General features: G+C 57.0%; 1 protein-coding gene across 1 annotated transcript in view; it reads right to left on the bottom strand.

The window, feature by feature from the left end:
• The window catches only part of DUSP8 (dual specificity phosphatase 8), a 42,878-nt gene that overhangs the window by 3,975 nt on the left and 16,673 nt on the right, over positions 1 to 22,230 (bottom strand). The window contains 2 exon segments of the mRNA XM_050897639.1: positions 290 to 456; positions 17,362 to 17,500. Coding sequence (XP_050753596.1) covers positions 290 to 456; positions 17,362 to 17,500 — 306 coding nt within the window.

The following is a 22,230-nucleotide window of genomic DNA, read 5'->3' as shown; positions in this document are numbered from 1 at the left end:
AAGTGTTTTCCTGGCCGTGCTCCTCCTGCCCCTGAGTTTGCTACGGGCACTTGGGAAGTTTGACCACCCCAAAGCTCATCAATGTAAGATGACTCATCCTGCAACCCCCCTCCCCAGTTCTGCCGGGCTCTGCCTATGCACTCCCTGCCTTCAGCCTCCTGGTAGGGTCAGACTGACCATGCGTGGTCCTCCCACCGGGCAGGAAAAGAGTCCTTAATGCCCTCACTCCTCTGCATGGCTGGGGTCCCAGATGGGACAGGGCAGACGTGTCCCCTTGACAGGGCCATACCTTGTTCAGGACGTCTTTCTGGGAGCCCAGGTAGAGATGTGGCAGGATGCGCGTGGGGCCGACGTTGGCCACGGGCAAGCATGGCTGGGAGATGCTCATCGGCAGGATGGCAGCTGGCTTCCCCTCACAGAGGCCCGGGAAGCAGGATGAGAAGGTGGCAAAGCCTCCTGCGGAGAAATTGGGGACATTGAGCTTGTAGCAGTGAGGCTGAGACCATCAGTACCTGGCACCCCGAGGCCTGGGCTGTGGACAAAGCGGTGATAACCCTGCAACACTGAGAACAGAGCCTTGAGGAGCAAAAAGCCACCAGCCATCGCTAACCACTGCAGACACATTGTGATGACTGTGCCACACACACAGAGAAATGAATGGAGACCCAGCTCTGATTTTTCCTGCCATAGCTGGATATTAATACACACGTGAGGCATCCCACACCCCCTCCTGCTCTTTGCAACTTGATTCAGACAAATGACAGGAAGAGAAAGTCCTTTTCTTGGCTGCCTACTACTCTGAGGACAACCAGGGTCACTTTTTGATAGCAAAACCCACCAGGGCAGGATGACGACAAGCAAGCCCACCGAGGCGCAAAGCTCCCCAGGTTGGGGAGGTCAGCCCAAACGTTGCCGCAACGGCTACACTTACACATAGTAGTTTCTGAGAGATGCCACTTCTGCCCAGCCCCGCTGAGCCCACGATTTCCAACACATCGGACTGGACCGGCACATCAGTACCTGGAGGCCATTGCCGTTTTTCAAGCTCTGACCTCACTGTATGTGACAGCAAGCAGTGCCCAATTTACCGCACCAAGTTGCTGGGCAGTCATACCCAGCTTGAGCATCTCGAAGCCCAATATTGAGAGAAAACCCCCAGCTGGGGCTGTGGTAGGTGGCATCTAACAGCCAGAGCTATCGCCACGGTGTCTGGCATGGTCAAAAGCACAGCCTAAATGTGAATGAGTCTGCCTGAAAGCCAGTACCCAGCTCAAGCGGCAAGAGCACTGACTTAAGAAGGGCAGCAAGCGTTGCCCTGCCTGCATGGTGGGCAGCTCGGGGAGCTGGAAAACCCCCGGTGCTGTCGCACATCCTGCGCGGTTGCGTAAGGCCACTGGTGATCCTGATTTGCTCTTGCTCACCGATCCTGTCCTCCGGGGTAGAGCTGGGTCTGGCTAGTGGTGGCCCAACCTCACTCCCCTCCAGCTGAGGACATCTGGGTGACAGCTTGGTGCAATGGAGAGGATCTTGGGTCGTATCAGCCCAACCAGTCTCCCTTGAGGTCTTCCCAGTCATGCGAATGAGCAGATGCAGCTTGACATCACCCAAAGGGCAGAGAAGACTTTGGGGCTTGACGGCCTTTGACTGTTAGAGGGACCAGGATGCCCCCACGAGATCCTTCTGAAAGTCCAAGTCTCTGGACTCAGCATCATGGGAATCCCTGGCCCATCTCCACAGCTAAACAAGACCTTTTAATGAGCCTTTGGTAACGACCCTTCCATTCAGTCTCTCTCCCCTTCGGAAGCAGGGCAGCCTTGGCCCATTCTCAATTTACGTTCTCCAGCACCTTGCCAGCATTTCTGCTGATCCTCCTGGAGCACCCTCCTGGCTGCTGGTGTGGCACCCAGGCTCCGGTGGGGTATGACTGGTGCTGCAGACAACCCACCCCACATGTTTGGGAGGTGAAGGTGATGGAGAAGCCAGAGCAGCGCACAAAATCATGCTAACATCACCTGGGAACATCCAAGGTCCTCCATCACCCTCCATCTCAGCAGCTCCTGGTGTCAGCTCCCACTGTCCCAAGAGGAAGGTGTCCTCCAACCAACCTCTTTCCTCCCCTCTCTTACATTTCCTGGCTGGCAGCTAACACAGCTCTCAGCTTGAAAACCTGGCCAAGCTGGGAGGGGTAGAGTTAAAGCACCTTATCTTCTCCAGCACTTCCTTTTCTCTGGCTCCCTCTGAAATTACATCACCTCTCAAATGGGACATTAAATCAGAGCGAAAGCAGGAGGCCCAGTGCAGGTGCAGCGCAGCTCTGGTTACTGCTCATCCCCGTGCTGCATCCCCATTGCCAAAGAGCGTAAATCACCGGCCAGAGCCCTGCGTGGACACGTGCGACCTCTCTACTTCGCCTCGTGCTTTAGCACACGCTGCTGATGCCTGGGGGATGCTCGAGCAGAAACCCTGCGGGAAGGGTTTCCTTCAGCTGCCCCCAGGGAAGCCTGCAGCACACGGGGTTGAGTGGGGGGCAGATTTGACCCCTGGACTCCTGCAAAACAACATGGGAATTTTTCCAAAGGAACCCCGCACATTTTTGGGGAGCTGGGTGCATGCAAGTGCAGCCCCGGGGATCGGTGCCTGCTCCGGTCCCCATGTCCCCAGCCTCTCATGCTCACTCATACCTGTGAAGAGCCACCCAGGGCTGTGTATGGCTTCATATCGCTCTTTAAAAGTCAGGAGCATGGGGTGATCTCATAGCTAAAGCAGGTCAGGGCACGCCGCTCTCCCCCCTTGCCCGCCTCCGCCAGCACTCGCCCAGCAGCAGATCCTCTGCCAGCCCTGCCCGGGGAAGTCCAGGCAGGGGCAGAGGGGGCTGCGAAGCAGGCGGGGATGTTTGCAGAGTGGCAGCAGCTCCCTCGGCTGTGGTGCCTACCCCGGCATGCTGCCAGCAACCGGAGGATGCCAGCACCTGAAATGATGTCCATAGCTCACCCTGCTTGTCCCAAGCAAAGCCCCAACCCTGTTTCTGGGAGCCCAGGCATGCTCGCATCCTGCCTGTCCTCATTTCCCCCATGCTTGCAGCTGCTGAGGGCAGCCCAGGCTTGGGGGAAACCCTAGAGATGGGGCCGGGTACCCAATGCCATCCCAACCTCGAAGCGATGCTCACCCCACCCCATGCCGGCTGCTCTAGCATGCCTTTCATTTTTAGAAAGTGAAGCAGCTCTTCAAAACAATCCCAAAGGCAGTGAATGTCCCTGGCTGGGCTCCAGCTGATACCTGGGCTTTCCCCCCCTCTATACCCTGGGCCATGGATCCCAGCTTTTGCTGGGAGAGAGTGGCAGAGCCCCACAGGGTGACGAGCCAGGGTCTTTCTAGTCTTTCCTCTCTTATTCACAGTGCTGGTGCTGGGAGCGCCCTTGGCACGTGGGGAATTAAGCTCAGGAAGGATTTCTATCTGATGTGGAGCGGGTGCTTGGGGATCTCTGGTTTCTTCTTGATGCTCCCCTCAAGCCTGGTGAGGGCTTGCTGGGCAGGAGCTGGTCCCCGCATGGCATGGCCCCCATGCGCTGCTCATGGCTCCAGCACTCCTGAGGGCTCCCAAAACCATTTCCTGGAAAAGCCAGTGTCTTCCTGCCTCCTGCAATTACCTGAGGCAGAGGTGGGGCACAGGAGGAGAGGGGGGATGTTTGGGCACAGGGAATCAGGCCAGAAGCGGGGATGCCTTCACTGCTCCTGCTGAAGATGGAGGAAGGAGGAGCCAAGAACCAACATCAGGCAGGTCGCTGGGAGGGCAGCTTTGGGGGGTTCATTCAGCAATGCCCCCAGAGACATAAAAACCCTTAGCGGTGTTCAGCTCAGGGTGGGGCTGAAGAGAAACGCAGCTTTTGGGAGGGAGGGGAGTGCTGTCACACCCCCTCCCAGAGGAAAGAGGGAAACCGAGGCACGGGGTGTTGCAGCAACTTAGTGCCAGAAGAGTGCAACAACTGAAACCTCATTTCTTCCCCCATCCCGGGCTTCGCTCACAGGGTGCTGACCACCTTTCCAACTCCTGCTGTGCCCTGCAGAGACCCCTCAAGGCCAGCCCCCAACCCTGCTCTGCATGGCCCTGGCAGCAAACAGAGGAGGGGGAAAAACCCCACAACTTCTCCCCCACCCCACCTTTGCCAGGCCCTTCCCTCTGCACGTTTTCCAGCTGAACATCTATGACAACCTCCCGGTGAAACTGGATTTGTTGGGAGAACAGACGCCACAGAGAGAAGGTGGCCATCCCGGGAATCCTTCCCGAGCCCATCCGTCAGCCTGGGGGGAGATGCCAGTTGCATTTTTGAATAAGCCCCTGTGGTACCAGCACTACTGCAACTGTTGGGGAGCCCTGCGACTTCTCCCCTTGAGCAGCAAACTGCACAGTGAGGAGCCCCTTTGCCAGTCTCTCTTTGCACCAGCGGCTGCATAAGACCCTGAGATGGCTATAACCAAAATGAACAAAAAGTCCCAGTGCTGGCACTGGGCTGATGGGCATGGAAGGAGATCAGAAGGTGGAAGGAGAGAGGTGTTGGACTGCTGAGCTGGGACCCTATTGCACCTGGGGACCCTTCTGCTGCCTTGGCTGTCACCTTCAGGTGGTCTCTGGGGACATCCAGCTCATGGTTGGGATACTGACAACATCTCAGGCATCACCCATCACCTGCAACTTGCCCTGTTCCCCTCTCTGTCAAGGCAGGGCAGCAGTGGTGGTGCAGGGAGGGTGACACAGAATGTGACAAAGTCCTGGCTAGGGACAGGGACATGGTGTGGCATCATTTTCCTCCCGGTGGTAAGCCCCAGCTTTGGGGATTTACAATCCATTGAGCTGCACAGGACGTTAGGGTAGATGCTGCTGGGGATAAAAGCGAGGTGTGGGGCACATTAAGCAGGGCTATCCCAGCTCCCTGCTGCTCCCTGCGTCCCTCCCTGCACTGAGGCCGTCTTCCTAGGCTGGAGGCATAAAGTTGACACAGGGAAACGACGGGGCTTGAAAACCCTCTCATGTCTCGCTCTGATGGCTGCAGACTGCCCATTCATCTCTGGCCCCATGGACTCACCTCCTTCAGAGTCCCTTGAAACAACCCAACAGCTCTGGCCTCAATGCTGCACCCCGCCAACTGCAAGAGGCTGCAAAAGGGCTGCCCAGGGCACCTGCCTCACCCCAAAACCACACTTCGGGAGAGCTCTGTGCCTCTTGAATACCCCCAGCCCCATGAGTCTCCTAAATGCCCCCTCAGAGACACACCGAGCAGCAGGGACATGTCCTGTTTGCCAGCCTCCCATGTGCATGGTGGAGCACATCCAACCCAAAGCCCTCCAGCAGGAAACAGGGAAGAAGAGGTGACATGTCACCCCACTGTGCCATCAGTCTGTGGTAGCAAGGGGGAGGGAACAGGTACAGCCAGAGCTGCAAACCCTCCCTGGGCCAGCAGCTGCTGCACCCCACCTCCTCTCGCACCAGGAGCTGGCAGGAGGCCTATGAGAGGTATTAAAGAGGTGGTTTGTAGCCCACCCTCATTGCTCCCATAATGAGTGTTAAAGAGCAGCAGCTGGAACTGCTCAGAGACCGGTTCCCTGTGCAGGTGCTGGAGCTTTTGCAGCAGCCCGCGGTCGCACCAATGGGTTTCACTCCTGTGCTTGTGCTGGAGACCCTCTGCCCCCCTAAAGCTCCTGGTGGCCAAGGGGGCTGAGAGAGGCCAGGCTCTGCCCAGCTCTCATTAAAATGCCTGTGGTGGCTGAGAGCCACTGCCAGGGCGGCACGTGGCGAGGGGCAGCGGGGCATGCAAGTGAGCACACGCCTCGGCTGCTGCTGGAGCAGCCACCACGCCAGCACGACTGCTGTGCTGGCTTGGTAGCCAGAATGGTGCCTGAATGCCCCCTTCCCATCACCCCAGCCCCTTGGGAACATGCTGCTCCCAGTGCCTTGACACATCCGTCCCCAAGGGTTAAACCACTTTGCTGAATTGAGGCATGGCAGATGATGAGAGCTGGGGGGACCTGCAAAACCCCAGTCTTCGCCTGCATCATGCTCAGCCTTGGCAGGGCAGTGAGACCGAGTGTTCGGCCGAGCATCTCTGTGGCAGGTTGAATTGAAGGAAGGAAAGCGGAGGGGCCAGGCACGCTGCATGTCAACCCCCAGAGCTGCTGGGAAAATCCCTCTTTGCAAAAAGCCGTCTCCCTGGCTCTTGTGCTGGGTGGGAGCCTGTTGGTGCCGGCAGCTAAGCCGGGCGGTGTGATGAAACACTGCTTACTGCCACCCTTACTCACTGTGCTCCGGGAAGCTCCGGGGCTTTGTCAGCACTTCCCGCTGCCTGGGACGTTTCTGAATTTTTCCCCTGCCTCCATCCTCACTGTTCCCCTCTCGGCGCTGTAGCCCCCTTTGCTTTTTCCCAGCCCTGCCAGCGATGCCCGGTGCAGGCAGCCGGCTTGGACCCTTCCCACCCACCTGGGTGAAATCCCGGTGCTCCACAGCTCGGCCAACTCGCCCTCTCCTGGCTGATGCTCTTTTACTTCCACCCGTCTCAGTGCATTGGAGAGAGATGTCTGGTGCTCGCCTAGTCCCCTGTCCCCCCGCACTCCGCTGCCCAGCCTCTGTGCTCTCCCCCAGCCTGGGTTTCACCCTCCCTTCACTCAGCACCAAATTTCATCACCCCACTGCTGGCTCCTTTTTCTTTTCCAAGCAGTGGGGATGAGAAAGCCGATGAATCAGCCCTATTATGGATTCATGTGAATTCCCCATTTCCCCAACGGTCACCCCGAACATCCTCTGCCCATCTGCTACTACATTCTCCTGCTGCCTCCCAACCCAGGCCAGCCCCCTCGGCCTTACAGGCTGGTCCCAGACCCCCTCCCGTTCTCCGAAATGAGCAGAAAACATCCTTAAAAAAAAAGAAAAACGGCAGAAAGGAAGCCCTCCACCCACACAACCATGGACACACTCCCCGAGCCGCTGGGCTTGATTTTCCTCTGGTGACTGTGCCTGCTTTGGACCAGCCTTACTCGTTCTAAGTAAAGAAAAATGTGTCATTTCCAGGAGTGACTTATTACTAATGACACCATCACTGGGTTATGTGCTTCATGCCACAAAAACCTGTCAAGCACTTTTAGCAGGCTCCCATTTTAAGTGGTGATGGAGGGGAAGTTTCTTGATTCAACCCTTCGGTAATCTAGGTCATTCCAGGCTCGGCATATTTTTAAGCTGCTCCAGTTAATATCCCCTTCCTCCGCTTACCCTTCACCCTGGCACTGGGGGGTGGAAACCCAGCAAACCCCCTTTCTGAAAGAAATCCCCCGAAGATGGGCAGGCAGCAACCGCGCTAGTGAAGTGAAATGGCTCTGTCGGGTAGCTGCCTGGGTGCGGGCAGCAGCAGCTCAGCGCTCTTTCAGCCGATTGCTGCTTGCACACCTCGCCGCCCTCGTTCGTCCTTTCCCCCGCGCGCTCCCCTTTGCCCGGGGCGCGGACACGGTGACTCCTCCGAACCGGCGCCCGAGGGAGCCGAGATGCTGGCGGCAGAGCCTGCCCTGGCTCCCGCAGCCTTCCTTCCTCCTTCCCTCCTCCTCCTCCGCTCCATCCGCGCCCTCGCCAAGCTTGCCTGGATGGAGAAGGGCTCAGGAGACCCCGGAGCGGTCCCCGCCGGCCAGGCAGCCTCACCGGACCCCGCACCAGGTGGGAAAGCTGCCTAGCGCCGGGACCGCTGCAGATGCCTCTGCCCGCTGCAGGCAGCCTCTCACCTGCCTGAAGGAGCTGCCCCCTCCGTGCAGCTCCTTTCCTGCTGCTGCCTGCAGGACCAGGCTAGCTGCCTCCGCAAGCGCTTCCGCACATTGCCCGTGGCTGGGAACTGGCGATCGCTCCCCCTCCACACGCTCTCCGCTCGCCTCCATCTCCCCGCTCGCCAGCTGCCTGCGCTCTTTGTATCGCCAGCCATCGCGCTCCGCTCCCCGTCGGCCGCTCGGCAAAGGCGATCTCCATCCCCCGGGCAAAGCAGGGCTCAGGCGGAGCAGCCCCCTCTTCCCCCTCCGTCCCCATCGGAAGGAAAGGAGCCGGCTGGCTGACAAACCTCTCATGTCCCTGCTCTCCTTCATCCTCCGCACCCTTATTTTCAGCTTCATCTGCCCCTCGCGCATGTCTGTCCAGAACTGGTCCTCGGAGGGAGCAATCATTACATCCACGGGCATCCAGGCAGCTGGGCTGCGGCTCGCGGGGGCACCTCTTGCCTTAGCAAAACAACAGCTGGCGGGCAAACAAAATACTAAAAAAACCAAAAAAGCCCCCCTGCGGCAGAGCACCGCCAGCCTCCCCCCGGCTCCAGCCTTCAGGCTGAAAAAATAAAAAGCATAAAAAAAATAGAGCAGGGTAGGGGGGCCCGGCGTGGCCCCCTTTCCCCGGCCACCCTGCTCCTCGCCTCTCGCTCTCTGCGTGTGCGGCTCCCGCTCCAGCCTGAATGAGCTCAGCCCATGAGCAACAGCCCTGCTGATCCATCCACCGCCGCGCTCATAGCGCGCTCATAGCGCGCTCATAGCTAACGGGTCAGGCATGCGACCGCATTCCTTACTCAGCACACAGACACGCAGGAGAACGCCGGGCCTGACATATGCTTCGCTCCTTGCTTAAAGGCGCAACCGCGATTTTCTCGCCCGCCTAAAGCCCCCTGCAGCGAGCAGCCGCGGCGGGAGATGGATCGCTGCACCACGCCGGATTTGGCTCCGCGGAGTTAATTTGGGGACAGGGACTCGGACGGAGGAAGCTAATGCCCACACCTCATTTTAGCACCAGCCAGGGCAGTGTGTGATCAAACCCCCGCGCCGAAGAGGATGCGGCACCGCTCTCCATCCCTGCTCCCTGCTGCCACCCGTCCGGTGACGGGCATCCCAAGGCTGCGCCACGTCCTGCCCCCTCCCCACAGCTGCTCCTGGCAGGACCAAGGTGCATCCCCTGGGGGATGTTTAACTCTGAACCCCAGCACCAGGAAGGGCAATGCCACGATCTCCCAAGTTGCCCCTTGGGAAACTGAGGCACAAAAGATTAAATAACTTCTCTGGGGTTCTCTGCTGCAGGGCAGAGCTGGGGACCAGACGGCAGGTCCCTAACCACCAGCTCATATTTCCTCCTGATGTCTCCACCGAGAGCATCACCCAGGAGGGATGCTCATCCTGGAGTGGTTTCAAACAGCTGGAGGCGAATGGGCCCCAACAGCTGGCAGGGAAAGGGGCTGGCGCTGAACTGCTCACACCTGCGCGTGGCTGTGTCAGATGGAGTTATCTTCCCGGTCCCCGCGGAGCAGGACTGTGGTCTGGAGGAGATACACCCTCCGCCAAAGCCTTCTCATGTGCAACAGTCCAGCAAGAGGGGACATGTAGGAATGGGCTTTCCCAGTCCCACTGGCGTCTATCCATCAGCGGTGGCTTCTGAAGCAGGTGGGGGCTGATGTGTTTTCTTCTTTGCATTTGTCCTGGGGGAGAGAATTACTTGTCGCCCCCTTCCCACCCACGGGACTCCTTAATACGTCTCCACACAGCTCCTTACGAGTTTATTGGTCTGAGCCCAGGCCTCCAGAAAATCATTCAGGATTATAGTAAGCAGAGGGGGGGGGGGGGGCATGTATTGTGCCTTTGAAAATCTGAAGCTTTACGGGCTGAAAAACCCCAGGCTGAGCCATATGTGAGTGACTCCAGTGTTTTTCCTTTGAATGACATCACATGAGATGAGGTCATTGGCATTAACTAAGTGCTCTCCCCTCCCCCCCCATCCCGAGTGGAGCCAGCCTCCTAATGAGCCTTGTTGTTGTAACAAATATGGTTTGATTATTATCAGATGTGGGTCAGAGGTTGGATAAAATTCAAAGCGTGCTCCAACTAGGCTGGAAGAGAGAGGAGCAGTCTTCCCCCAAGAGCCATGCTCAGGAAGTGGCTCCCACAGCAGCTCCCCAGGGGGTCCGTGGTCCCTCACATTTGCCACCTCCGTCCCTACAAGGGAGGGCGCATGATGCTGGTGGCCAGCGCCAACAGCTCTCAGCAACGGAGATGCCTCCATCTCCCACCGCCGCTGTGCCAGCGGTGCTCTACCCACACTGGCAGGCGATTTGGCTGCGACCTGCTCTGTCAGCTGTGGTTGGGGCTCCGCTGGGGTGGAAGCCATTGCTGGGTCATGCAGGGGTAGTGGCTGGCTGGCCGCCACGAGCCAGCCGAGGGGGACGCTGTAGGAAGCATGTGGTGAATTAGGGGGTGCAGTCATCAACCTGCCCCTGACCCAGCAGTGCACAAGCATGCATTTGCCTTCCCTCACTGCCCTCCGGTTGCCTGACTCCCTCAGGCTTGCAAGAGCCCTCAGCACAAGTTATTTTGGTACTGGCAGGTTCCTTCAGGATGTGTTTGGACCGAGTTTTCAGTTCAGGGCTGCTGGGAGCCCCAGCTAGGGAGCTGGGCACACCACCACCAAGCAGCCCTCAATGCAGGAGGCTCACCGGTGTCCCACGGCCCTCTGACCCTCCGCAAAAGACAAGCAAGCACAGGTAGTCAGCAACCCCCTTCCTCCACCAGTGTGAGGCCCAGGCACATGGAGATGCCACTTGCAGCCACCATTCCCCAGGCAGCATCCTCCTCCCTGCTCCCTCCCCATCTTCTTCACTCCTTTGCCAGGACCAGGGTAGGGGTTGGGAGCTGGTGCTGGGGGAGGGGAGAGGTGGCAAGTAGAGAGATGAAAGGCAATGTCCATAGTGCAGAAATACATCCCACGTATCAGCTGCTGCCCCTCGGCCCCTTTCCCCAGGTGCTCCTCCTGGCCAGGCTGTCGCCCATTGTGCCTCCAGCCCCTATTTAGGAGACAGAGGTGCACCACTCGGAGAGAGACACCCAGCCTCACCAGCCCCGCTTCGCTCTCATTGCCACAGCACTCACCAGAAAAACATCTGCTGCAACGGGTCAGAGAGACTCATGCAACCCACCTGCAAGAGCTGGGAGCAGAACGAGCCCCTGTTCAGCACCTACATACCCATCGCGACGGTACCTATAGCCTGGCATGAGACCAGCTGGGCAGCAGCCAGCGGTTCCTCTCTCCACCCAGTGCTGGGACCTTATAATAATTGCCAGCACTGACCTTTCACAAGCGTGCGGCGTGGGCCCAGGGAAAGGGGGAGGAGGATGAGGGGAGGCAGGTTTCTCAAAAGGAAGGAAACCATAACTGGGCAGCGGCTCCTGCCCATCGGGATCTCTTACTGGGGAAGTTGCCTTCCTCCCGTCAGCTTTCCAGAAATGAGAAATGAAATTACATGGCGGTTTTGTAAGTCTTGGCAACCAGAGGGCTGCTCTTCCCTAAGCCCCTTCTCCTCCGTCCCTCTCCGCCTTCGGCCCTTTCGCTCGCCTTTTCTGGGTCCAATGGTTAAAAACGTGGCTGGAGGGGGAGGGGAAGCTCCTCAGGGTAATTATAGAATCGGGAAAACAAGTTGTCTGACGACAGTGTTGCTAAACAGGGAGGTTTAGAGCATAGGTCTGGAATACAATCAGCTCGCACATACGTGACCTGGCTTAACCCCTCCCAGGGATCCAGCCACCGGTCCCGCCGGGGCCAAAACCCTCCCAGGCATCTCCCGGTCATGGTGGAGGGTGGGAAGGGAGCACCTTACCCCGACGCCATGCCTCGGGCTGCGGAGACTGGTAGCACTCCCTAGGGCCACTGCCAGGCTGGGTGGCCAGGGTTGGATGCCAGCACCCACTGGATGGGAGCTGGAGGGCAAGAAACATGGTCCTGCCCTGGCCAAAGTGGTCCCAGATGGCTTTGCTGCAGGAAAGAGAGCAACTCCTCCAGTGCCATGGACCCAGGGATGTTTTGTGAGAGAGGGAGGGAGGTTCGGAGAGTTATCTAAACCTCCAGGACTGTAAAAATCACAAACCTTGGTGTTACCATTTGATTTTTAAAAAAGTGCCTCTCCCACTAGGCTGGCAATAGCACCCTACCTCTGGACAGTTAAAAGAAAAGCATCACTGCAGGTAATCCCCCTGCACCCCACCACCTATGGCTTGAGAAAAGCTGGGTGTAACCCCCTCCACAGCACTTCCTACCCTTCTTCCCTTCCCGAGCATCACATGGGCAGTTTGTAAATGAAGAACAACCAGGATCCCCATTCACATTATTTGCAAAGCTGTTTTTTCAAAACTCCCAAATCTGGGAGAAGCAAGAAATTGAGAGTCCCATGTGAGCTCTCTTTCCCATCTCATCCCACTCCTGTGCCCCTCTTATTCATACCCACACTCCTGCCAGCTGAGGATCTGCTTCTTTTGGTTCATCACAGTACGCTATGGGATGGAGACATCCACGGGTGGGCAGAGGTGCTTGTGGGAGGTTCAGAGGCAGTAAATAGACTTTAGAAGAAAAACTTGTGGGTACACCTGATGGATTCACGCCAATAAGTCCACAAGCACTCTTAGACCTTGCAGTCTGAGGATACCTGAAATAGCCCTAACGCTTGACCTACGCATGCACCTTCAGGCCCGTGTACCAAGCAGAGGCTCTGCTGGAGTCAGAGGACAAAGTCCACCAGCTAGTGCATCCTGCACGTGCTATGTCCCCAGGAGACACACTCACATACCGAAGTTGTCAGATGAAATCATGATGCTGCCCAGCATGGGTGATGAGGAAGGTGACCATCAAATAACCAGCTGCAGTAGGGTCCTGCTTCCCTACTCCCATCAGACAGCTTCTGACTGACGACCAAAATGTGGGTGTTCGGGGTATTTTCTTTCTTAAGTTTTAGATTATTTTTTTCTCACATTGGGTTTATAAAGATGCCTCGATCCTGGTTCTGGATCCTGCTAAGCTTTTAGCTTCAGCATCAGCCATGACAAGCTTTGCAGATTCATTTGTATTTTTGCTGCCTTTTGGATGCACATGCCATCTCCAGCCCCTGGGATTCTGACTAAAAGCAAGCCCCCTCTGCTCTGCTCTGCCTATGCACAGCTTTTGCACCTGCCCAGCTCAGCTTTTTTCATTCATCTTCTCTTTTCCTCCAAAACAGCCCCAGCCCGATGTGTTTCAAGAGCAGCAGGCAGCAAGGGAGATGTGACGCTGGCATGTGGCTTCTTACCAACATGACACGCAAAAGCATCACAGTATTTTCAGCCAAGGATGAACAAAGTCACATTCAGCTGCCCTGATGTTTAACCTCCTTTTAGGACTGTCCCTATGCAGCAAAAAAAAAAAGTGCTTTTTCTTTTTTTTTTATTAAAATCATCTGTCCCTGAGTCCTTGTTTCTAAAATAATTCCAGCCAGTGCTGAACCCACTCATGCCTGGGCAGCCCAAGTCAGCTCCTGCAGTGGAAATCCCCTTTCCTTTTTCACTAGTTCTTTTTGTCCGCTCTGAAGTCACCTGCCTTTGGTAGATTCCCCTGAAATCCCCCAAATCTCAGCCCCCTCCGGATCACCACTGCTGCGCAATTACAACTCTTCCTGGCTGCGCCGGCTGGCCGCAGCACTGCCAGGCTGGAGAGGACCTGGGTCACGGCCAGCGCTGCCGAGGCCAGCCCGCTCACTGAGGAGGAGGATGGCGAGTGGAGGGCTGGGAGGGATTTCTCGCTGATGATATTGTTACATTCTTTCCGAATCCTGGGAGTAAACAGACGCTCCAAATTTAGAAAGAACAGGACTGGAAAATTTAAACGTTCCTTGAAGAATTGGTACAAAAGGCTGGGGGGGGGGAGGGGGGGGGGCTGAAGATGATCTCACACGTGCTCCTGAGCCAGATGAAACGCTCATGACTCGAGCTCAGAAAGCAAGCGAGGGGCCTGTTTCAGGTCGGAGCGTGATATTGCAATGATAAAGCTCCCCTGGTGCACGAAACTGCAATGAAAAGAGCCTCTGCCATGCAAGGGTGGTCCCAACCCCAGCAGTCCAGGCTGTGGGGACCACCGCTGCTGGCCAAACTGCCACCCCGGTTTCATCTCTGGCTGGCATACGGCTTTGGGCGCAGGAGAGAGGAGCCTGGCCTTCAGCCCAAGGATCAGGAGTAGGGACAGGATGGGTGCCTGAGCATCATCTGGATGAGCGTCCCAAGCCTTTGGCTGTTGCTTTTAGCCGCTGAATGGGAGCAAAAGAAGATCTCTCCACTCTCCGCTCCAGCTGGACAAACGGAGAGGAGCTGCTGAAGCTCAGCACCCAGCAGCTCAGCACCACGCTACGGTTCTGGCCGGGCTCCAATACAAGAGCTGGCATGCGGGAGCCATCAGGGAGCAATGGAGCCAGACCACTGCTGCTGCTTCATAAACAGATAATGGCTGTTAATAAAAACCAAGTGGGAGCTTGCAAAGAGGAAGAAGAAGGGGGGGAAAAAAGCAAAGTGAAAAAAAACAAAAAGCAAAAAAAAAGGCAAAAAATAGCAAAAAAAGAGCAAAAAAGCAAGGGTTTGTGCTGAAGTAAACAAAGGTTAAAGAACAGTCAGGCTCCTGCAGGAATAGCAGAGCTGGGCCGGGAGGGAGGGAGGGGGCATTACGTAATGCAGGAAAAATGTTGGCTCCATTCAGTTTTCCACCACTTCATGTGATGTCAGGAAAACCATATAAATCAACAGGCTTTCTGCTCCCACGGATGGAGGGCAGCAAGCAGCACTATTTATACTTACACAATTAAAAAAAAAAAAAAAAAGGGAAAAAAGCAGAGAAGCCGATGATTTCCAAGACTGGGAATAATTGACTCAGATTCCTCCTTCCCAGCCCACTGGAATCGCTGCTTCTGGGCTGTTAACCCTTGAGGGGTCCCTGCTGCCACTCTTGCCACCCCCAGCTCCACTGTCCTTGCCCATCAGCTACTTCAAGGATCTGAAGGATGATGGGCTGGAGGCGAGCCAGAATGGCCAAGCACGGCATTTGCACGAGATAGGGACATCGAGGCATGGACGCGTGTCACACCTGCTGGGGCTGAGGAGAGCTGGGGAGCATGGAGGGGCTGCGTAGGGCCGCCACACCGGATTGGGGACCCTCAGGACAGGGTTCCCTGGGGTGCTGGCATCCATTTAGGGACAGGCTGAGATTTCAGGACAAGACCCTGAGATTTCAGCAGCCCTTGCCAGCCTGACTCCCCACCGGGGTCACAAGCCACCTCCAGGGAGGACCCAGGCACCTCTTCTGGGACACGGGATGGGTTGGGGCAGGACAAGGTGCCTGAGCCCGGAGCAGACAGACCAAGGGGGTTAAACCCCACCAGGGCGAGGGGTCAGAATCAGGCCCAGCCTGCACATCCCACCCCAGACCTCCCAAGCGCTGTAGAGCTGCCTCTAAAACAACCTGGCTGCTGCCCACACCACAGGCAGGAGGAAGCTGCGCCTGTCGGCAATCGTGCCCAGCCTCCCCTAGATGCTCTCCGCAGCCACTTCCAGTCACGATTTCCATGTAAAATGCTGCCGCCATGACCCAGTGTTCTACATTTCGGTTCCCGTTTTTTCCACCCGCTGGTAGCCCGTGTTCCACATCAGGCTGCAGCCCTGCGGCACTTTTAATTAGAGAGGTTTAAGCTTTGCTTGGCGCCTTGCAGAGCTGTGCTCCTGCTTGGGGGTCTGGGCTCTTGCATCCCAGGGGGACGGAAATGGCCGCCCTGAAGATGGAGGATGCGTGTGCCCAAGCGGGGTGCAGGTTTGCTCGTAGGGGGCTTGGTAGTGGCGATGCTGATGGCCGGGGCGGGTGGCATGCCACCGGCGCTCACCCAGCATGGGGCATGCCGTGCATGTGGCTGCGGTGCAGCGGTACTACAGGGGTCCCCCAAGCCTCCCCTCATTTTCCCAGGGAGGAGAAGGCTCCAGGGCTTTCAGGGCCACTTCACCCAGCCCTGTCCCCGCTCCAGGAGGACTCAGCGGGTGGGGGTTTGCAGCCAGCGCGCAGCGCTGCCCCTCGCCCAGCCCTGGGAAAGCAGCAGTGGTTTGGGAGGTGCTGGGGTCACGCTGTGAAGGCTGTTTCCTGACCCGTTCTGGTGACTAAGCAGGTTCCTTCCCAGATGCGACCGAATCCACCTTCTCCTTCTCCTGCACTGTGCGCCAAGCCGTGCCCTTGTTTATGCTGTGACGACCTTGGAGCCGCAGGCATGGCTGCTGGGGCGGACCGGAGGCTGCCGTAGCAAGCTCATGGCAGCATCCTCCAGCACTAGCCTCAGCAGAGCTCTGCAACCTGGGCCACGTTAATTAGCTTTAATGTGATTTCGTGTAGTCCCTGCTTGCTTTTGAAATCCTCGAACTTCGGGGTTTATTCCTATTATTTCTCTGCTCTGTTCTCCCCATCACAATGCAGCTGCTCTAATTCAACAGCAGTTACCTATGCCTTGCATGGGCAACGCTCCCTGAATGCCACTTCCTTGTGCCACCTTCCCCACCACAACTACCCCTTCCCAGGGTCTGTCATGCTGCTGGATTTGTGGGGACAGCTGCTCCCTCCATCCCTGCGATGCCCCGGGGACATAGAGGTCGGTACCCTCCACCTCAGCCCCAAAGCAGTACCCAATCACCACAGGATGAGGACGGGCTTGGGGAACAGAGAGGATCCCCATCTCTGTGCTTTCAGCACTATCTAGGAGCCTGGCTCAGCTCAGTGGGACTGAGGGGCTGCATGGGGCAGTGCCTGCCCACACCTCCGTGGGCAGAAAGCTCAGAGGTGGGCAGCCAGCCAGGCAGACGCCTAGCCATCCTAGCCATGGGGAATTAAAGCAAGCTTTAACTCTCTGTTCAGCAGCTCACTGCCTCTTTCTCCTCCTCTCTACTGGGTTGGAGCATTTCATTCATTGGTTGCCTGCCTCCCATTTTGCTCTGCAGAAGGGCTGTAATTATGGCAGCGCGTACCTCCTCCTGCCTGCACGCTCGCGCCCAGCGAGCATCATCTCCAGCAGACCCTGACTCACGCAGTGATGACCCTCTGCCCCTGCCCTCCTTCTCCTTCCCCTTCCCAGCACATCCATGGATTTCCTCTCCTGCCCTCTCTTTAACAGCAGCGAGAGGGAGCAGAGCGCCTGAACCGGGTCCAGCCCTTGGCACGTTCACCAGGGATGAAGCAGCACAGGGATGGGGGAACGAACGGCAGCTTTTGGGTGGCTGGATCCATGCCACTGCAATCCCTCCATACCCTCCTCTCATTCACCCTGGCTGGTGGGCGCAGTCGTGGGGAGCTGGACGGTGGAAGGAATGAATGCACGGGGAGGACCTAGCGATGCCAGCATGGGTCGAGCCTTCTCAGTCCATGTGCGGGGCTGCCCTCTGCCACCACAGCCACCAGTGGCCAGGAAAGTGGGTGCAGACAGACACGCATGGCCACAGCTCCATAACTCCAGACGAAGGGCACAAGTGCCAGGTAAAGTGGTAACCCAGGGGTCCTACCTGTGAGGATGGAGACGCTGTGGAAACAGCTGTCCAGCTTGCCCAGGAGGATGGAGAGGAAGCTGTCGGCAGCCAAGCCGGTCACGTCCCTCGTGCTCTGGTCATAGACCACCACGTCCTGGTGCTCCTCCGCCTCCACCTGCAGGGGAATGGCGAAAACCAGGTGTCAGAGAAATAGGCTGAGCACTGAGGATGCTGCTGCCCACACCACCATGGGAAGCAAAGCTGAATTTAGCAGTCACACCAGCAGGAGACCCCAGCTCCATGCCATCCCCACGAGCTGGCTTTGCTCACCAAATGAAAGGTCCAGCCAGGCTGGGACTCTGCTCCATGGCTACAAGCGAGTGTGTCAGTACAGATGCCTGTTGGAGCAGCCCCATCAACTGTGAGCGCTTTTGAGCATCCTACCCAAAACAGGGTCAGTCCTCCCCATCGCTCACCCTCAGCTTGCCATTACTTAACCGCATCCCAGAAGTCGCTGTGACTTCTTCCACCACCTCCTCCCCACCCAACCTTTGCCTCCTGATACTCCTCTGCAGCCTGGCTGGTGTCACAGGGATTTGGGGGTGGTTCTGCAGGCAGGGGTGTTCCCAGAACAGCCCTTGTGCTGTGGCTGGAGTGAGCAGGGCTGGAGCAACAGCTCTTCAGGGCTCAGCCTGGCGACATGGTGCCCAGCACAGTAACACCTCTGTAGGCACTATCCCTCTGGAAGCTCAACCCAAACCTGCAGATCACCCCTGAGGGCTGAAGAAGAGGGAAAATCTCTTCTTTAGCTCGGTGGATGTTCAGGGGGATGCTCTTTCTTCCTTTTGTAATGCATGGTGGCTCTTGCACACTGCAGATATGTGCTGGGAAGAGGGAAAGGAGCTCCCAGGCTGCTCTCATGTGACTTTATGTGCCACAAACAGCACCCAGCCCTGCTGCCCCCCCTGCAGGGTCTCCGGAGCGGGTGAGATGGTGGGGTACCCCGCAGGCAGCCAGCTGTCTGCAGGCACGAGTCCCCCCATGCCTGGTGATGGCTGGATTGCAGCGAGAGCACTCAAGGCACAGCTGGCTGTTCCTACACCTACCTGAAGGTCCATGCATTAAAAGAAGATAAAAATCCTTGCAGAGGCACGGCTCAGCGCATCTGCTGAATAGCCGGGTGGATGGCATACACCTGCCTTGTGAGCGCCTGCCCTCCCAGCCGGCAGGGTAAGGCACATCCATCACGTTGTGGGAGGAGGAGGAGGCAGCAGCAGCAGGGAAGGAGGGTCTGCGCCCCCGAGCCGCTCTCTCCTCCAGCTTGTGTTGGAGCTGCCCATTGCCCACCCCCTGCCCAGTCCTCTCTGAAACCTCTTTAGGAGACCACTTGAACTAGGAACGACTCATGGACACATGCCTCCTTTTGCTCTCTCACTGCCATGCCCTATCTTACCAACAGAGCAGATTCGCTCGGGGTTGCTGTTGATATTAATGCTGCTTTCACACCCTGCTGCAGGTGCTTCCCTGCTTGGTAACATGAGCGCCATCCAAATAAAACTGTAGGGCGCACTGATTTAGCTGAGCTCATCATGTCTCCTCACTGCAGCAGAAGGATGGCCCCACACTGACAGAAATCCCCGCTGGGGCACCACGCGCAGCTCTGCACTAGGAAGGGGGGCACTCAAAGGAGCCGCCTGTCCCCAGCTCGGCACGAGGCAGTGGAGAGCAAAACTGGCCCCACAGGTCAGTGACATGACGGGAGGGAAGAAAAGGCAGTGGCAGGATGAGAGGGAAGAGAAAAGGACGTGGGAATTTTAAAATAAGACACCGAAAAATGACCGAAGCCACCTGGGGGTAAGCCAGCTGAGGATCTACTCCAGCATCTCTTCTTTGGCCATCCCTGAAGCAGGACTTTTGCAGAAGGCCATCCCAAGCACAGCTGGAGGGAAACATGGTGGCTGCTGAGCCAGGTCGGAGCCAGGAGCCCACCAGTCCTTAGTAGGTCCACCATCCCTTCAGGCCCCTCCTAGCATGCTGTTAGCACATCCCAAAAACCCAGTCCCCAGCATGAAGCCTCATGCCAGCGAAAGCATCTCCCCAAAAGCACGGTGAGGTGGGGACCGAGTTGCGGCGGGGCAGGGGCTTGTCCCAGCTGCGTGGTCCAGGCCGGGGCAGCTGCAGGGAAGATACCAGCTCTGGCAGAGCAGAATTATCCCACAATAGGATTTAGTGTTCCCTCCGCACGGGGAGGCTTTGTTTGGGCCATTACTGCAGGGTTGCTGAGCGACGGCAGAGATGTGCGACACGGTTTACATCTTATTAAAGTTATAAGGTTTCACTCAATGTAAATGCCAAACAAGCGCTGGCCTCGCATGGCCTGGCTGCAGAAAATAAACGCTCGGCTTGCTGGGGCGAGGATGCCTGCAGGATGGTCCTGAGGTGCCCTCATGGAGCACACGAGCAGCCCGCACCAGCATCCTGGCTCCTTGCCACAAAGGGAAATGAGAGGGAGATGTTTAATCAGGTCCATGGGTCTCCCATTAACCTCACGCACTCCTGATATGCAGGGGAAGGCACAGCCCCATCTGTGGCCTTAAATGTACAGAGGTTAAAAGCTAACCGGGGCAGAGGAGGAGGATAATGCTGAAGAGACGCTCAGGGCCAGATTCCTGCCTCTGCCAGGTGCTGGCATAGGGCAGGAGCACGGCTGATAACAGAGGAGTCCCTCCGAGGAGCAGCATCTCCCTGGTGGGAGCTCTCCCATGGGGGTTGCCATCACCCCAAGACTGCTGAAGTAACCAAACCCCGAGGCATCACCCTCCAGAAAGGGTCCCCAAATCCAGCCAGCAAGGGACAGCGGGGCCAAGGCACACCAAGTCTTTTGGCCCCAAGCGGACGTTAGGTGGGGCTTCCAAACCCATGCATGCCTTTGAAAAGCTGCTGGCCCACCCCAGCACTGGAGGTGCCCCAGGGCACCTCCTCAGGGACAAACCTCCTCCCTGCCAGCATCTCAGCAGGGGGGGGATGGCCAGCCCGGAGCAGGGACCACCCGGCCAACAGCTCCAACCAAACCCCAGCTGAGACCATCCATTGCCTTCATGCCAAGCCCAGTGCTCCCCATCACCCTCCCCAGCTCTGGCTGGAGGTAACTCCCTTATGGACGTTTGGTCCTAGGCACTGGATGGTTCAATGCAGTCCGGGTCCCTGTTCCGCCTCTCTCCGGCTGCCAAGCAGGGATGATGATGCTCTACAGGTGATCCGGGCTAAGACAAGAGCGAGCTATTCTTATTATCCCAATTACTACCGACATCTCAGTCACATATTGTTTCAAAATACAGTGAATCACCCCACTGAAATAACAGGGCTTCCATCAACATAAAGAGCAGCCAGGCACATGGCTCAAAAATAAGCCCCGGCTTTCCCTCAAGAAAAACAGCTGCTTGCAGAGCCATGCTCCTAATGCAAATAAATAAATATTCCCATCACCCAAAGAGACCCCTGTCATGCCTCAAACTGTGGCTATAGCTGCTCTGGAGATAGCTACATTTCAGGAAGCGAGAAGAGGTTGAGAGGTGGAAAGACTTTCCAGGGGGATCTTGAAGAAGTGAAATTTTCAACATTTCCCTCAAGAAATGCTAGTGAAAACCCCAAGCAGGAATTTCCCATAACCTCTGCCCCTGAAACTGCACTGAGGAGCTGAATTATTCCAGTTGTTATTGGAATTAATTATTGAGAGAATTTATTATTGTTGGTATTGGGAGAAGGGTTCAATAACAAAACCAGAGCAGTATATTGGTACCATTTTTGTGTGGAGGGAGACTATTGCTAATTGGGAAATGAATTGCTGCTGCAGTTTTTCCTAGCTCGGGCACCACGGGAAGATGGCACACAATGGGGCTTGGGGAGCGGTGGCTTAGCTATACCCACGATAGTAGGCATATTTCATTGAGAAAAGAAAGGGATTTTTATTTTCCCCTTTTCTTCTTTCGTACCAAATGGTCCTTTCCTTTCCTTGCACCAAAAAAGCCAGGAGCTGCTGTTATCCCACAGCACTGCTCCAAACCGCACATCCAGAAGCACCGTTAATGGCATCCTTCCTTAACAGCGGTATGGAAAAGAGGGCTGCGAGCACTCGGAAAAGCAAATTAGACAAATGCTCTCATCCCCCCTGCCTGCACGCAGGCGGGAGGAGCAAAGGGGAAAACCAGGTAGGGTTACCTAAAAGCTTTGCTCTATATCTGCTCCTGCCTCCTTCCCTAAAAGGTGATCGCCACCCGGGGCATCGCTGAGCCGGGATGCGCAGGTTGAGCTCTCTTTGCACTGGGCAGGCGAGGAGGAGCAGGACAAGGTCGGGGCTCAGGGGTGCCCTTTCCCTGCCTGGGCAGCCCCGCGTCGCTGACGGCTGCCTTTGTCTCGGCAGCCCCAGCCAGCCGGGAGCAGGAAACAGGAGGAGGGCGGGAGGCCCGTCAGGAGGAATAATAGGGCCGGACAATCGCGCCACTGATGTCACCCTTCCTGCCATCTGCTCCCAACACCAGCCGTGCCCCCTGTCCCCTCCCGCTTCGCCCCACCGCCTCCCCCAGCCCCGGTGCGGGGAGCCAGGGGCAGAGCAGGGCCAGGAGGGGGGGAGGTTGGCCAGGCAGGTGGAGGCAGGGAAACGACACGGGGGTAACAGAGGTCTAAACTGGCTTTCAGCATCCCCCTCTGAGGGTCTGTGCACCTTGAGGCAGCAGACCATATTGATTTCTGGGGGTCCCAAAATACATCCGTGACCCAAATGGCTGAAATCAGAGGCGTGGGAGAAGGAGAAAGGGGGAGAGGAGAGTTCATCACTCCAAAATGCAAACTTGCAGGTGTGTGCATGAAAAGGCTTGGACACTCCAAGCCACGGCCACCACCCTGCTT

The sequence above is a fragment of the Gymnogyps californianus genome, chromosome 5, assembly GCF_018139145.2.
Source record: "Gymnogyps californianus isolate 813 chromosome 5, ASM1813914v2, whole genome shotgun sequence".
Classification (NCBI taxonomy): domain Eukaryota; kingdom Metazoa; phylum Chordata; class Aves; order Accipitriformes; family Cathartidae; genus Gymnogyps; species Gymnogyps californianus.
Note: the sequence above shows the minus strand (reverse complement) of the source record. Positions and strands in the feature narration are given on the sequence as shown.